We start from the raw sequence: 17138 nt of genomic DNA, 5'->3' as shown, positions 1-17138 counted from the left end.
AAACTAAGAGTCAGACATTTAACCAACTGTGCCACCCAGGTGCCCCAAGACAAAGACTTTAAATCAGCTATTTAAAATATGTCCAAAGAACTACAGGAAACCATGTCTCAGGAGCTAAAGGAAAATACAGCAATGCCTCAAAAAGAGAATATAAATAAAAAGACAGGCCCCGGCAGAGGAGCTGAGGTCATCATCGAATTTGATATATTTAAAGTGGATACAAAACTGTTTCAGCAATGCAGACAATTAAGTGCGTTGTTGTGGGCGATGGTGCCGTTGGTAAAACATGTCTCCTGATATCCTACACAACAAACAAATTTCCATCTGAGTATATGCCGACTGTTTTTGACAACTATGCAGTCACGGTTATGATTGGTGGAGAGCCATATACCCTTGGACTTTTTGATACTGCAGGGCAAGAGGATTATGACAGATTACGACCGCTGAGTTATCCACAAACAGATGTATTTCTAGTCTGTTTTTCAGTGGTCTCTCCATCCTCATATGAAAATGTGAAGGAAAAGTGGGTGCCTGAGATAACTCACCACTGTCCAAAGACAAAGACTCCTTTCTTGCTTGTTAGGACCCAAATTGATCTCCGAGATGACCCCTCTACTATCGAGAAACTTGCCAAGAACAAACAGAAGCCTATCACTCCAGAGACTGCTGAAAAGCTGGCCCGTGACCTGAAGGCGGTCAAGTATGTGAAGTGTTCTGCACTCACACAGAAAGGCCTAAAGAATGTATTTGACGAAGCAATATTGGCTGCCCTGGAGCCTCCAGAACCGAAGAAGAGCCGCAGGTGTGTGCTGCTATGAACATCTCTCCAGAGCCCTTTCTGCACAACTGGTGTCAGCATCGTACTAAAAGCAATGTTAAATCAAACTAAAGATTAAAGATTAAAATTCGTTTTTGCAATAATGACAAATGCCCTGCACCTACCCACATGCACTCGTGTGAGACAAGGCCCATATAGGTATGGTCCCCTTACCCCTCTCAGTACTAGTTAATTTGAGTAATTGTGTATTGTCAGAAAAGTGATTAGTACTAGTTTTTGTTCTGTCGTTTCAAAAAAAAATTTTTTTTTTTGTTTAAAAGCAAGGCATGCTTGTGATGACTCTGTAACAGACTAATTTGGGTTGTTGAAGCTGCTCCCGGGCTCCATCCACTCTGGAGAATGATCTGGGACATTTAGTTTTTTGTTGTTGTTGTTGTTTTATTTTTGTTTTTTTTGTTTTTTTTTTGCGGGGGTGGGGTGGGATGGTGGTGCGGGGAGTGTGTGTGGGGTTTGTTTTCATTTAGCCATGTTTTTTAAATTCATTAACCATTGGACAGCCCTTAAGGGGAGGAGGACGGATTGATTCCACATTCCACTTCCTAGATCTAGTTTAGAAAACTTGTTCCCAAAAAAAAATTTAAAAAAATAAATAAATAAATAAAAAAAAGAAAACTTGTTCCCCACCTGGTGCTCTTAGGAAGGAGTATAGTAAATGCCTCATTTAATAACATACTCCTTTTTGAAAGTTGCCTTTTCTCTCCACCCTTGAGTAGGTCCAGTATTTGATGAAACTCATGAAAGTGGGTGGAACCTGTCTTGCCCCTCCTCTTTTCTAGGATGCACTATATATGTGACTGTGACTTTCAAGGAAATTTGTTTGCCATTTACTGAATTTTTTTTTGAAGTTAATTTCTAACTTCTTTCACTGATAAATGAAGAAAAGTATTGCACCTTTTGAAATACACCAAATGGATTGAGTACGTAATTAAAAAACATTTTTCCCTGTCAAAAATAAATAAATTAATTAATTAATTAATTAATTAAAGACAATTTTTTTTTTTTTAAGTAGAAATGCTACAGTTGAGGGAAGCCTGGGTAGCTCAGTCAGTCAAGTGTCTGCTTGGGCTAAGGTCATGATCCCAGAGTCCTGGGATTGAGCCCTACATCAGGCTCCCCTTTCAGCAGGGAGTCTGCTTCTCATTCTGCCCCTCCCCCTGCTCATTCTCTCTCTCTTGCTTTCTCTCTCTCTCACATAAATAAAATCTTAAAAAAAATTCTACAGTTGAAAGGTACAATATAAATGAAATGAAAAAATTATTACAAGGGTTCAATGGATTTGAACACACAGAAGAAAAATTTTTGATCAACAATACAAAAAAACTAGACCTAACAGACATCTATAGCATATCCCACTCAAAAACAGCAGTGCATGCATTATTTTCCAAGTGAACATGGGATGCCATCCAGAAGAGGGCATATGTATGGCCATAAAACAAGCCTTAAAAGGACTGAAATCATTCAAAGTATGTACTCCCAAGTACAACAGAATGAAATTAGAAATTAGTAACAGCAGCACATTTGGGAAATTAACAAATAGTAGAAATTAAACAATAGACTCCATTAAATAATCAATGGTCAATGGGTCAAAGAATTAATCATGATCCAAATCAGAAAATATTTTGAGAAATAAGAAAAAGAAAAACAAAACATAACAAATAAATAAAAAAATACCAAAATTTATGGATGCAATGAAAGCCATACTTAGAGAAAATGCTATAGTATGCATGCCTATATTATAAAAGAAAAAAGATCTCAAATCAATAACCTAAACTTTCACCTTAAGAAACTAGAAAAAGAAGAAATGGTAGTTGTGAGTTCTCACTCAGACAACAGTACTCTGATAGAATGGCAACAGGGGAACGGCAAACTAGGCACTGTGGCCTTTGTAACCAAGACAAAAGATCCCTGTGACCAGGTTTTCTTTTAAAGGCTCACATAAACTTATGGAGCATCTTAAAAGTTAAAACTGGAATGATCTCTGCCTTCCTCTCAGGTTTTGTTTTGTTTTGTTTTGTTTTGTTTCAGAGGGAGGGGCTACACAAGCCCCCAGAATACTCTGTACAAACACCTTAGGGAAGATGAACAACTCTCACCCTGAACAGTAAAGCATGAGAACTAAATTTAATTTGATTTGGGGATAGGCTGGGGATGGCAATGTAATATTTCTGACAAAACTAATAGCCGTGTAGATTTTTGACTAAGAAGAGACTTCAGTATCACTAACCATTAGTAGTTACATATTCTATTTAGATACAGTTTAATACAATATACAATTTATATCACGTCTATGAATAAGATCACTATAAAGACACTGAGATGAGTAAGTTCCCACTCTCAAGGATCTCACAATCCAGGGAAAGATACAATATTGTTGCAACCCCACCCCACCCCACAGCCTTATCCATAGTTTCACTTTCTGCAGTTTCAGTTAACTGCAGTCAACCTCGGTCCAGAAGCAGAAGATCCTCCTGACATATCACGAAATGGTCAACAGCAGCCTAATGTTACACCACAATGCCAACATCATTTACCTTACTCCCTCTCATCACAACAGCATTTTATCATCTCACATCATCACAAAAAGAAGGGGGAGTACAGCACAATAAGGTATTTTGAGAAAGACCACATTCACATAACTTTTATTGTAGTACACTGTTATAATTGTTCTATTATTGGGTATTGTTAATCTTTTACTGTGTCTAACTTTGAAACTTTATCATAGCCATGTGTATATTGAAGGAAACAATATATATATAGGGTTTGGTACTATCCAAGGTTTCAAGCATCCACTGGGGATGGATTGGACATATCCTTATATATACTAATATACATAAGAATATAAAGGGGGACCTGTGTAACAAAATATGACTAGTGCTATAGCAGAGGTTTAACAAAGTATCCTGAGTAAACAAAGGAGGAAATAATTACTACTTATTTGATAAAAAGCTTGATGGAGAGGATGTCATTTGAGTTGTAACTTTAAAAATATAATCAGGAACCCTTTCTAGGTATTTTGGTTTGTGTGCCTTAAAAATTTTCAGAACAGTGTAAAAGACGGTAATAAAGAACAATCAAAATGTGCCAATTTCACAGTTTAATGCTTTTTTGCCTCCCTGCCCAATTTTCACAATCTCTAACCACTCACTACTCACTGCCATATTGGACTGAAAGGAAATCAACTACTGGTAGTCATCATTCCATTTGCATGCCTGTTTTTAGAGCAGGACTGGAACAGGAGTTTCCAAGAAAGATTTTTCTTCTCTCAACTCTCAGAGATCTAACACAAATTTGACATACACAATACAAACTTTCTACAACGTCTCTCCTTAACAAAAGAATAAAGTAAAATAGGGCAGCCCAGGTGGCTCAGCAGTTTAGTGCCGCCTTCAGCCCAGGACCTGATCCTGGAGACCCAGGATTGAGTCCTACGTCAGGCTCCCTGCCCGGAGCCTGCTTCTCCCTCTGCCTGTGTCTCTGCCTCTCTCTCTCTCTCTGTGTCTCTCATGAATAAATAAATAAAATATTTTTTAAAAAAGAATAAAGTAAAATAATCAGTACTTTAAATAAAACAGGAATTTAAGATAAGCTAGTATTAATGTCATTGACTAAAATTTTACTGACGCACTACTAAATATGGGAGTAGCAAATTAGTTCTGACTCAAAACAGTTACTTCTGGCAACTTAAGCCAGTAGTGTCTTTTAAAATTTTTAATGCAATGCAAGTTTACTCAGAAAAACCTGAAGATTGAGAAGTTTAACATTAGTGTTTATCAATAACACGTTACTGGGCACTATAAATTTGGTACCCTAGGTAAGGTAGGTACAAAACATCCACTGAAATGTATGCTCCATTAAAGCAGGAAGTTTGCGTCTGTTTTTGTTCACCTAGAATACTGCTTGCAACAGAGTAGTCAATAGAAGAATCCTTGCTAAAGAAATTGTTTTTAATTTCCTGTCTTGAAGTTTATATATAACCTAGTTGGAAAATAAAACAATCACAGAATAAATATTAACAAATTAGCGTGGAGTATATGTCTAGTGAAAGAATAGCAAAAAAGAAGAGACCATGTGGGCTAGAAAGGAGCTTTCTGTCACCGGTTGATCCAGCTACTGAGTGACAAGCTACCTTCAAATCTTAGTGGCCTAAAATAACAAGCATTTTATTATGCGTAAAGGTTCTAGTGGCTAGAAATGCAGACAGGGAACAGTGGGGATGACTTTGCTCCACTCTATCTAAGACCTCAGCTGAGACAACTTGAAGGCTGGAGCAAGACCTAAAAGCTGAGGGATGGAATCATCCTGAGGTTTCCTCACTGCATGTCTGGCACCTGTGATGGGTTGCCTCTCCCTGTTGCATGGCCTGGCTTCCTCACAGTGGCTGCAAGGTGCATGGCCTTTTTGCATAGCAGTTCAGGCCTCTAAGCATGTGTTTTCCATGCTTGGAATAACTGGAATAAGGTGGAAGTGCCATTGCCATTTATGTCCTAGCCTCAGAGTCTCACACAACATTATTTCCACTGTACCCAATGGTTAAAGCAGTCACTAGCTGGCCCAGATTCAAGGGGAGGGAACATAAATCACTATTCTTCATAAGAGAAGTATCAAAGAATCTGAGGCCATTTTAAAAATCACCATCCCAGGGACGCCTTGGTGGCTCAGTGGTTGAGCATCTGCGTTCGGCTCAGGGCGTGGTCCCGGGGTTCTGGGATTGAGTCCCACATCAGGCTCCCTGTAGGGAGCCTGCTTCTCTCTCTGCCTGTGTCTCTGCCTCTCATGAACAGATAAACAAAATCTTAAAAAAAAAAAAATCACCATCCCACTGATATGAATAATGGAGAAATGGCCCATAAAAAATACGGGCCATGGATGTGAGAAAAGGGGAGGGATTTTAGTTCCCACTGTTTCACTTATCTTTACATCTTGAGCAAATTACTTTTGTAGATCCTATTTTTTCTCATCTATGAAAAGAGAATCAGCATCATAACCTAAGAGTGCTGTTTTGAGCAAACTTCTATAATTAATGAACCTAACAGAACTTGGCAGCCAGATGTTAAAAAAAAAAAAATGCTTGTTTTCCTACACTCATTAGTGTTGGGTACCTAGTAATGCTCAATAAATGCTGACTGAGTGAATTGCATGGAAACAACCAGCAAATTGAAACCCCAAACTATCCAAATTGCCCAAGTTAGCTTAACTTACGATAGTTATCTACATGTAAGGGAGAAAAACTTTGGGCATTAAACATTCACAGGGTGATTTTTTTTAAACATGAAACAGGAGCGAAATGGAAAAGGGAGTCATATTTACTGTGCATTAGCCATGGCAGTAATACATAATCTCTCTTTAACCTACTAGCATTAGGAGCAGATATCTAAGATGGCAAACGCTTATAGCCCACAGAACTATGCCACAACACACTTTTATTGATACCACTTAAAAGCCAATTTCTTTACCACTTTGCATTTTGCTCTGGTGTTCACAATCAGTTCTATTTCATGTCTCACTACCATTACTGAATCTAAGCAGATAAATATAGATCACTACAGAGTTGAAGCTAGACTGCTATCCAGAAGGTAGCCAGATAAGGGAAGCCTAAAACTCAGAACCGTACAGTTATCCTATAATACTTAGCACATTTTTCTTTCTATCATAAGGCAAAGTTAAGTTTGGGGAGAATCAAAAGTTACATGGATTTTGGGGGTGCCTGTGGGGCTCAGTCAGTAGAAGATTTGACTCTTGATCTTGGGGTCATGAATTCAAGCCCCACATGAATTCCAGCTTATTTTTTTTAAAGTTATACATGAATTTTTAACTGCGGGGAAGGCAGGGGGGGAGGGGAGAGGATCAGCATCTCTAACCCCTACATTGTTGAAAGGTTAGCTGTAAACTATTTTTCTGAGATTATACCAAGAGCAGGTTTTGCTTTTCCCATAAACTATCCAAGTTAAGACAACTTTTCTCAACATGATAAATGTAATTTGGGGTAGGGGGTATTTGTATTTTTAAAAGTTTATTAGTACGTTCACAGGGTATAATATCAAATAAAGAAATCTAAGGCAGTAAGTGGCTGTGCTGTGTGAAAGAAAAATTTCAGACAGTAGTCCTAGGCGGGAACATTTTTAAATTCAACACAAGCATCTTGCTAAGGGTTAAGGATTCTGTTTGTTTTATAATCGAGGCAAATATAATCATTAGAAAACATATGTACATGAACTGCATGAACTGACTCACTATACTTGATTTTCAAAAAACATGGAAAGAAACTAAAAGTTTTCATTGTAGCTTTTCCTGTATGTATACACAAAAATACACTAAATTATTTGATAAGACTTTAAAAAAATTTTTTTATTCATGAGAATGGGGGGCGGAGGGTGGAGCAGAGACATAGGGAGAGGGAGAAGCAGGCTCCATGCAGGGAGCCTGCCGTGGGACTCGATCCGGGGTCCCCAGGATCAGGTCCTGGGCTGAAGGTGGCGCTAAGCTGCTAAACCACTGGGGCTGCCCCTGATAAGACATTTCTAAATATTTCTAGTTGTAATTTAGAGACTGTTAAGAGTATTAATTTGGACTTCCTAGTAAATTCTACTATAAATGAAACCAAAATACTCTCAATCCTTACAATCTCACCAGAAAGTCAGGAACATTATCAGCTAACTCCTAAATTAAAATTTTTAAAGATTTAGCCTATAAACAACGGAATTAATTCTTCCTTTTCTTGTTAAAGAAACAGCGCCCTCTGGAGGCAGAAATCTAGCATTATTTGAGAACTATACTATTTCAATCTATAAGAATTAAAGGATATCATACTATCAGTGGTTCTCAACCACAGGTATGCAACAGAGCAACCTAAGGAATTTTTAAAACTAAAACACATAAACAAATTCCAACCTAGACCTCCTGAAACATAAGCATGTGTGTTTTACATAAAATGTAAGTAGTAATAGCTAAATATTTAAGGAAACAATTTGGGGAATATAAATAATAGTGAAAGGGAATAGAAGGGAAGGGAGAAGAAATGGGTAGGAAATATCAGAAAGGGAGACAGAACATGGAAGACTCCTAACTCTGGGAAACGAACTAGGAGTGGTGGAAGGAGAGGAGGGCGGGGGGTGGGGGTGATTGGGTGGTGGGCACTGAGGGGGCACTTGACGGGATGAGCACTGGGTGTTATTCTGTATGTTGGCAAATTGAACACCAATAAAAAATAAATTTATTATTATAAAAAATTTTAAAAATAAATATTTCAGGAAACATCTGTGATTTAATGCCTATCATCCATTCTCCCTTCTTGAAACGGTCCCCAAATACATTTTGGAAAATCACTCTGCTCCCCCTCACAGGTCTGACTGGTCTAGATTGGACTGAACCTATATCCAAGCTCCAAGGATGAATCCTGATGAATTTAGGTCAATTAGCAATTATCACCCTCTTACGCACAGGGTGTTCCAGAGCAGCTTGTAGAGGGACCCATTCAGTTTTCTTTAGATGATAGGGCATATAACGTTTGGAACTGTAACTAGGCAGCTGTTTCATTACTAGAGAGAGCCTATAGTTGCTGGGGCACCAGCCCGACAATGAGGCCAATATCGTATAAAGTAGAGCTAAAGGAGGGACAGAGAAACTGGGTCCTTGGTGACATCTGCTGAGCAGTGGGCTGGCTTATCTCACATCTTGGACTTCCAGTCACAGTTAGCTAATAATTTCCCTTTATTGTTTAGGGCATTTTGAGTTGGGTTTTTCTGTCAGTTCTTACCAATTTTCTGTTAACAGTCCTGATTAATACAAGTATCTTATTTAAAATATTTTATTCAACATTCTAAAAAATGGTTACATTTAATAATACTTATCTGGAGCAAGGGAACATTTTTCAGAGCCTTGAAAACTTAAGCTGGAGATGAAGTTGGGACTGTCAAAACAAAGGAGCTATCCTCCCTAGCTAATTTCTTCCAGCACTAGTTCAAGAAATGATGCTCCAATAATCTATGATCTTGATCTAGTATGCATGATCAGTAGCACCCACCATCTAAATCATTAGCCACTTTCACTACTGCCACTGTAGACATGTGGAAAAAAGTAGATATCACTAAATACAGAACACTAGAAATTAGTTATGGGGAAAGAGTGTGATTGGGCCTGTAAAAAAGAAATACATCTAAGATAACTACAGATTTTCCAGGAAAGGAGGCAAGAAAAATGGTGCTACCACTGTAAAAAATTAGCCAGAAAGAAAAGCTGATTTAAGAGATTATGATTTTTTAATTTAAATATTTTAGATGTTAGTGTGATAATCAGGGAAGTTGTTTTATCTTCATATTTGGAAACTAAAAATCAATCAAAAAACAACAGCAACAAAAGGATTTGTTTGCCTATGCTTCAAATTAATTTAGTGAAATAGCTACTTTTCACCAGATATTTTCATCATACTATATTATTATCATTAGAAAAAAGAAGTTGTTGGTTTTAGGATATGTACGTGTCTTATACACACGTGTCACATTTTGATAATTCTCTCAATATTTCAAACTTTTTCATTATTCCTGTATTTGTTATGGGGAATTGTGGTCAGTGATTTTTGATGTTACTATTGTAGTTGCTGTGGGGCACCAAGAATGGTGCTCATATAAATCATTGATCATAATGGATAAATGCTATATGTTTTGACTGCTCTACCAATCAACCATTCCACATCTCCCCTCTTCTCAGGCCTCATTATTCCCTGAAACACAAAAATACTGAAATTAGACCAATTAATAACCCTATAATGGCCTCAAGTGTTCAAGTGGAAGGAAGAGTCACACATCTCTTATTTTGCATCAAAAGCTAGAAATGATTAAACCAAGTGAAGAAGGTATGTTGAAAGCCCAGATAGGCCAAAAGCTACACTTCTTGCACCAAATAGCCAAGTTACAAATGCAAAGGAAAGGTTCTTAAAGGAAATTAAAAGTGCTACTCCAGTGAACATACACAAATGTTAAGAAAGCACAACAGCCTAATTGCTGATGTGGAGAAAGTTTTAGTGGTCTGAATAGAGCATTCCCTTAAACCAAAACCTAATCCAGAGTAAGGCCCTAACTTGCAATTCTGTGAAGGCTGAAAAAAGGTGAAGAAAAGTTGGAAGCTAGCAGAGGTTGGTTCATGAGGTTTAAGGAAAGACCCTGTCTCCACCATATACAAGTGCAAGGTGGGGCCTTTAGGGGGTTCCGTCAGTTGAGCAGCTGACTCTTGATTTCAGTTCACATCATGATCTCAGTGTCCTGGGATTGAACCTCACGTTGGCTCTGCGTTCAGCAGAGAGTCTGCTTCAGGATTCTCTCTCTCTCTGTCTGTCTGTCTCTCTCTCTCTGCCCCTTCCCCCACTCACTCTCTGTAAAATAAATAAATAAATTTTCTTTTTTTTTTAAGTGCAAGGTGAAGCAGCAAGGGCTGATATAGAAACTACAAGTTATCCAGAAAATCTAGTTAGGATAACAAAGGTGGCTGCACTAAACACCAGATTTTTCCATATAGCACAAACAGTCTTATTATATTGGAAGAAGGTGTCATCTAGGACTTTCACAGCTGGAGTGATGTCAAAGCCTGACTCCAAAGCTTCGGAGGACAAGCTGACTCTCTTGTTCGGGGCTAATGAAGCAACTTTTCTTTTTTTTTTTTTTTTTTTTGAAGCAACTTTTCTGATGGGTCTGGGCAAATTCAATTGAAAACTTTCTGGGAAGGATTCATCATTCTAGATGTCATTAAGAATATTCACGATTCATGGAAAGAGGTCAATTAACATTTACAGGAGTTTGGAAGAAGCTGATTCTAGCCCTAATGGATGACTTTGAGGGGTTCAAGACTTCAGTGGAGGAAGTAACTGTAGATGCAGTGGAAAGAGCAAGAAAACCAGAATTAAAAGTAGAGCCTAAAGATGTGACTGAATTGCTGCAACCCTATATGAAACCTTAACGGAGTATGAGTTGCTTCTTATGGATGAGCAAAGAAAATGGTTTTTTTGAGATGGAATCTACTCCTGGTGAAAATGCTGGGAAGACTGTGAAATGACAGCAAAGGACTTAGAGTGTTATGTAAACTTAGTTGATAAAGCAGTAATTTCTCAAAGCAGTGGTTTGAGAAATTACTCCATTTTTTTAAAAAAGTTCTACTGTGAGTGAAATGCTAAAATAGTATTGCATACTACAGAGAAATCATTCATCAAAGGGAAAGGTCATTCAATGCAGCAAACTTCATTGTTGTCTTATTTTAAGAAATTGCCCCAATCACCCCAACCTTCAACAACCACCATCCTGATCTATCAGCAGCCTTGAACACTGAGGCAAGACCCTCTACCAGCAAAATATCACACCTTACTAAAAAGCTTAGATGATGGTTAGCATTTTTTTAGCAATAAAATATATTTTAATTAAGGTGTCTACACTTTCTTAGACATAATGCTATTGCACACTTAACATATTGCAGTATAGTGTAAACATAACTCATATATATACACACTGGGAAACCAAACTATTCATCTGACTCCTTTTACTGAGATATTTGCTTTACTGCAGTAGTCTGGAACCAAACCTTCAATATTTCCAAGATATGCCTTCTAAGCTAGAATCAGAGTCTAGAATAATTTTAAAATATAACTTCTAGATTATCTAGCATTGTTAAAGGTCATTATAAATTGCATAATTTTCTAATGCTCAGATTACCTAAATTATAAATTACCTCCTTTTCCTTTTCAAGAGGTAGGTGCTACATTTTACCTTTCTGGTTTTCAGGGGCTTTAGTACCTCAAAGGTGTTAAAGAATGGCTTGGGGCTTTGTAGTAGCATCTGCCACTTCTTAGATAATCTAGGTTGTCTGTCATCAGGTTTCCAAAACACCCAATATAAATAACTTTTTAAAGTACTCCTCAACCATTTCCTTCCCTATTCTATTTCTGCTTTCTACCACCTTTATAAGAGGCACTTGCTATAATTAAGTGATTAACTGATTATAAATTACAGAAAAACAGAAAGCTGAGCACTTTCATGTGTCAATGGAGTTAAGGTAATCTATAAATTCTGTTGATCTTCCTCCTTTGCTTATAGAACTCCAAAATGCTTTTGTTTTTGTTAGCTTTCATGTTCTTGGCAAAGTAGCACTATTTACTTTTCCGTATAACTGACCTAATTCTTCATTCTATTCAATAAATATTTAAGCTTTTGCTTTTTTCTGATCTACTTTTTAGGATTTTTATGTCATTCAACTGTATTAAATCAGCTGCAAGCATAAACCTGCTTTATGTAGCCCTCTCTAATGAGGGCAGATAAAAAGAGGAGAAGCTGGTGGTATAAGTGACAAAAGAAAGAAATGTTACATGCACTACCTTTACAAAATGACAATCAAGTTGCACAAACAAAACAAGAAATCATAACAATCCACCAATAACACAAAAGACTATACATAAAGCATATAATCAGAATCTGAAATGCAATTAATCAGTCAAGAATACTGCAAATGTTCCAGCAAAGCAGTAACAAATCAATGTTACATATGTGAAATAATGTAATAATTATAATTTAATTCTAAAACTTACTAATACTTATATCTTACTAATTTAAAATGTATGATTATACCAATTAGTGAATTTATATCTTTACAAATAAAAAATTAATATAAATTTTATTTTATTCATACAGTAATACTTCAGTTACTCAGAGGTCACATATGCAGTTAATAAACAGGAAGGAAGGGACAAAGTTTCTGAATACTCAAAACTGACATTATAGTTCATGTAATAAATAAGTTATAGTAAATTCTATAATGGAACACTGTACTGATTTAATTACAGCTAGATGCAATAACACAAATGACATATCCCAAACCGTGTTGAGTGAAAGAACTCAGACATCCAAAAAGATACATTCTGCATGATTCCATTTAAATAGAGCTCAAAAACAAAATATTAATCAGTGCTGTTAAAACTCAGTACTAAGAGAAAGAAGACACAGTTGCTGGGAACAGGGATGAGGGAGGTTTCTACAATGGTACTAATGCTTTATATCATCACCTTGTAATTACATGGATGAGTTCAATTTTTTCCAATTTAAATTAGAATTTACTTTTTTGAACAGTTTTAGGTTCACAGCAAAATTGAGGGAAAGGTATAGGGATATCCCATATACTCCTTGGCCCCCACATCTGTAGTCTCCTCCACTATCCAAATGGCCCACCCGAGTGGTACATTCATTATAATCAATTAATCTACACTGACAGATCATTATTACCCAAAGTCCATAGTTTATGGTTCAGTCTTTGTGCTGTACAGTCCATGCGCTTGGACAAATATATAATGACATGTGTCCAACATCATAGTATCATACATAGTAGTTGCATTGCCCTAAAAATCCTTTTGTATGTCACCAATTCATCCACCTCACCACCAAACTGGTTACCAATGATCTTTTTACTGTCTCCATAGTTTTGCCTTTTTCAGGATATCACATAGCGTACATGGCCTTTTCAGATGGGTTTTTTTCACTTAATAATATGGCATTTAAAGTTCCTCCGTGTCTTTTCACACTTGATAGCTCATTCTGTTTTAGTGTTGAATACTATTCCATTATCTAAATACCATTTATCCATTCATTTACTGAAGGACATCTTGGTTGCTTTTAAGTTTTGGCAATTAGGAAGAACACTGCTATAAACATTCATGTGCAGGTGTTTGTGTAGACATAAGTTTTCAACTCATCTGGAGAAATAACAAAGAGTATAACTGCTACACTGTATGGTAAGAGTATGTTTTAGAAGGAACTGACACACTGTCTTCCAAAGTAGCTGTACCATTTTGTATTCCCACCAGCACTGAATGAGAGTTCCTGATACTCCACATCTTTGCTAGTATCTAGTCGTATTCATGTTTCAGATTTTAGCCATTCTGGTAGGTATGCAATGGTATCTCCTTGATTTGCAATTCCCTAATAACATATGATATGAAACATCTTTTCATATTCATACTTGCCATTTGTGTATCTTTTTTGGTGAGGTGTCTGTTCAGGTCTTTTTCCCATTTTTTAAATTGTGTTGTTCATTTTCTTACTGTTGGATTTTAAAAGTTCTTTGTATACATATTTTGAATAGTCTCATATCTGGTCATGTCTTTTGAATATATTTTCTCCAAATCAGTGACCTGTCTTCTTATTCTCTTGACAATGGCATTCACAGAACATAAGTTCTTAATTTTAATAAAATCCAGCAGATTCTTTCATGGATCGTGCATCTAAAAAGTCATTGCCATCCAAGGTCATCCAGATTTTCCCCAATGTTAACTTCTATGAGTTTTATAATTTTACATGGATGAGTTTAGGTCTATGATCTAATTTGAGTTAATTTTTGGAAATAGTGTAAAGTCTGTATCTAAATTCATTTCTTTGCAGGTAAATGTCCAGTTGTTCCAGCACCATTTGTTGAAAAGCCTTTTTGCTCTATTATATAGTCTATAATATTGTCCTTGCCCCTTTGTCAAATATCAGTTGAATCCATTTATGTGAGTCTATTTCAAGGCTCTCTATTCTGTTCCATTGATATATATGTCTGTTTTTTTGGTCAGTAACACGCTGTCTTTTTTGGTTTTTAAGATTTTATTTATTTATTTATTTATTTATTTATTTATTTATTTATTTATTTATTTGTTTGTTTGAGAGAGAGATTGGAGAGAGCATAAGCACAAACAAGGAGAGGCAGAGGGAGAAGCAGACTCCCCACTGAGCAGGGAGCCCTATGTGGGGCTCCATCCCAGGACCCAGGATCATGACCTGAGCCAAAGGAAGATGACAAACCAACTGAGCCACCCAGGCACCCCAACACACTGTCTTTACAATAAATCTTAAAGTCAAGTAGTGTCAGTCCTCCAACTTTGTTCTTCTCTTTAAGTATCCTGTTGCATATTCTGGGGTTTTTTGCCTCTCCATTAAACTTTAGAATCAGTTTCTCAATATCCATCAAATAATTTGCTGAGATTTTGATGAGGAATGCCTTGAATCTAAAGTTCAATTTGGGGGCACCTGGCTGGCTCAGTTCGCAGAAAATGTGACTCCTAATCACAGATTTGTGAGTTCAAGCCCTACATGGGGAGTAGAGTTCATTTACTAACTAAACAAACAAACAAACAAACAAACAAATAAGTAAAGTTCAAGTTGGGAAGAATTGACATCACGACAATATTGAGTCTGCTAACAAACAATAGGAAAGCTATTAATTTTTGTACATTAACCTTATATCTTGAAACTCTGCTATTGCTGATAATTAATTAAATTCCAGAAGAGTTTTTGTTTTATTCTTTTGGATTTTCTATAATCATGTCATCTGCAAAGATGGTTTCATTTCTCTCTTCCCAATCAGTACACCTTTTATTTCCTTTTCTTGTCTTACTGAACTAAGGAGGACTTCCACTATGATGCTGCAAAGTAATAGTGAGAGGGAACATTTTTGCCTTGTTCCTTAGTGGGAAAGGTTCCAATTTCTCACCATTAAGTACAATAGCTATGGGATTTTTGTAAATACTCTTTATCAAGTTAAGGAAGTTCCCCTCTATTCCTAGTTTACTGAATTTTTCTCATGAATGGGTGTTGAATTTTGCCAATTGCTTTTCGCATCTATTGATATGATCACATTATTTTTCTTTAGCTTGCTGATGTGGTGGATTATATTAACTGGGTTTTCAATAATTTTTTAATTGAAGTATAGTTGGCACAGAATACATTAGCTTCAGGTATATAGCATAGCAATTCAACAAGCTTATATATTATGCTATGTTCACAAGGGTAGCTACCATCTGTCACCATACAATGCTATTATACAACTATTGGCTATATTCCCTATGCTGTACCTTTTATCACTGTGACTTATTCATACATTAACTGATTTTTAAATGTTGAACTAGACTTGCATACATGGGATAAATCCCACTTGATCATGATGTAGAATTCCTTTTATAAGTTGTTGGATTCAATCTTACAATATTTTGTTGAGGACTTTTACATCTTTGTTCATGAGAGATATTAGTCTGTAGGTTCCTTTTCTTGTAATTCCTTTGCTAGTTTTGGTATTAGGGTAATGCTGGCCTCATAGAATGAATCTGGAAGTATTTCCTCTGCTTCAGTGTGAAAGAGATTGCAAAGAAATGGTATATTTTTTTTCCTAACTATTTGGTAGAATTCATCACTAAACCCATCTAGGCCTGGTGTTCTTTCTGTTTTGGAAGATTATTAATCAGACTGAATTTCTTTAATAAATATAGATCTATTCAGATTGTCTATTTCTTATTGCGTGAGTTTTAGCAGATTGTGTCTTTCAAGAAACCGGTTCATTTCATCTAGGTTATCAAATCTATGGGCATAGAACTGTTAATAATCCCTTACTCTCCCTTTCTAACTTGACCAACATGTTATTTAGAAATGTGCTGTTTAATTCTAAGTATTTGGGGATTTTCCAGCTTATCCTTCTGTTACTGATTTATTTAATTCCACAGTGGTCTGAGAGCATATACTGTATCAGATTTCTATTCTTTTAAATTTGTTAAGGTGGGGCAGCCTTGGTGGCTCAGAGGTTTAGCACTACCTTCAGCCCAGGGCCTGATCCTGGAAACCCGGGATCGAGTCCCACGTCGGGCTCACTGCGTGGAGCCTGCTTCTCCCTCTGCCTGTGCCTCTGCCTCTCTCTCTCTCTCTCTCTCTCTCTCTCTCAGGAATAAATAAAATATTTTTTTAAAAAATAAAATAAATTTGTTAAGGTGTGTTTCATGGGCTAGAATATGGCTGTCTTGGTGAATGTTCCATGTGAGCTTGAGAAGAATGTAATATTCTGCTGTTGTTAAATGATATCCAGGTAATCGATGATGTTATTAAGTTCAACTGTGTCCTTACTGATTTTCTGTTTGCTGGATCTGTCCATTTCTGACAGAGGAGTGTTGAAGTCTCCAACTTTAACAATGGACTTACTCATTTCTCCTCAACGTTCTATCAGTTTTTGTTTCATATATTTTGACCTGTTGCCAGGCAGATGTATACTATGGATTCTTATGTCTTCTTGGAGAATTGACCCCTTTATAATTATATAATGTCTCTCTTTATCCCTAATAACTTTCTTTGCTCTGAAGTCTGCTCTGTATTAATATAACCACCCACTTTTTCATTAGTGTTAACACAGTCTTTCTCCAACAATTTAGTTTTAATCTACATGTGTTTTTACATTTAAAGTGGGTTTTGTAAAAAAAACATGTAGTTGGGTCTTGTTTTATTGATCCATTCTGATAATCTCTTTCAATTAGTATTTT

At 36.5% G+C, this 17138-nt stretch overlaps 2 protein-coding genes across 29 annotated transcripts in view; one reads left to right on the top strand and one right to left on the bottom strand.

Annotated features, from left to right (window-relative positions):
- Positions 1 to 17138, bottom strand: part of EXOC6 (exocyst complex component 6) — a 223923-nt gene that overhangs the window by 79989 nt on the left and 126796 nt on the right. The gene's annotated exons all lie outside the window — the stretch shown is intronic.
- On the top strand, positions 145 to 928 carry LOC112672066 (cell division control protein 42 homolog). Its single transcript, XM_035708079.2, has one exon. The coding sequence runs from the start codon at positions 237 to 239 to the stop codon at positions 816 to 818; it is 582 nt and encodes a 193-aa protein (XP_035563972.1). The 5' UTR covers positions 145 to 236; the 3' UTR covers positions 819 to 928.

The sequence above is a fragment of the Canis lupus genome, chromosome 28 (genome assembly GCF_003254725.2).
Source record: "Canis lupus dingo isolate Sandy chromosome 28, ASM325472v2, whole genome shotgun sequence".
Classification (NCBI taxonomy): Eukaryota; Metazoa; Chordata; class Mammalia; order Carnivora; family Canidae; genus Canis; species Canis lupus.
This window is presented reverse-complemented; position numbering and strand designations above follow the sequence as displayed.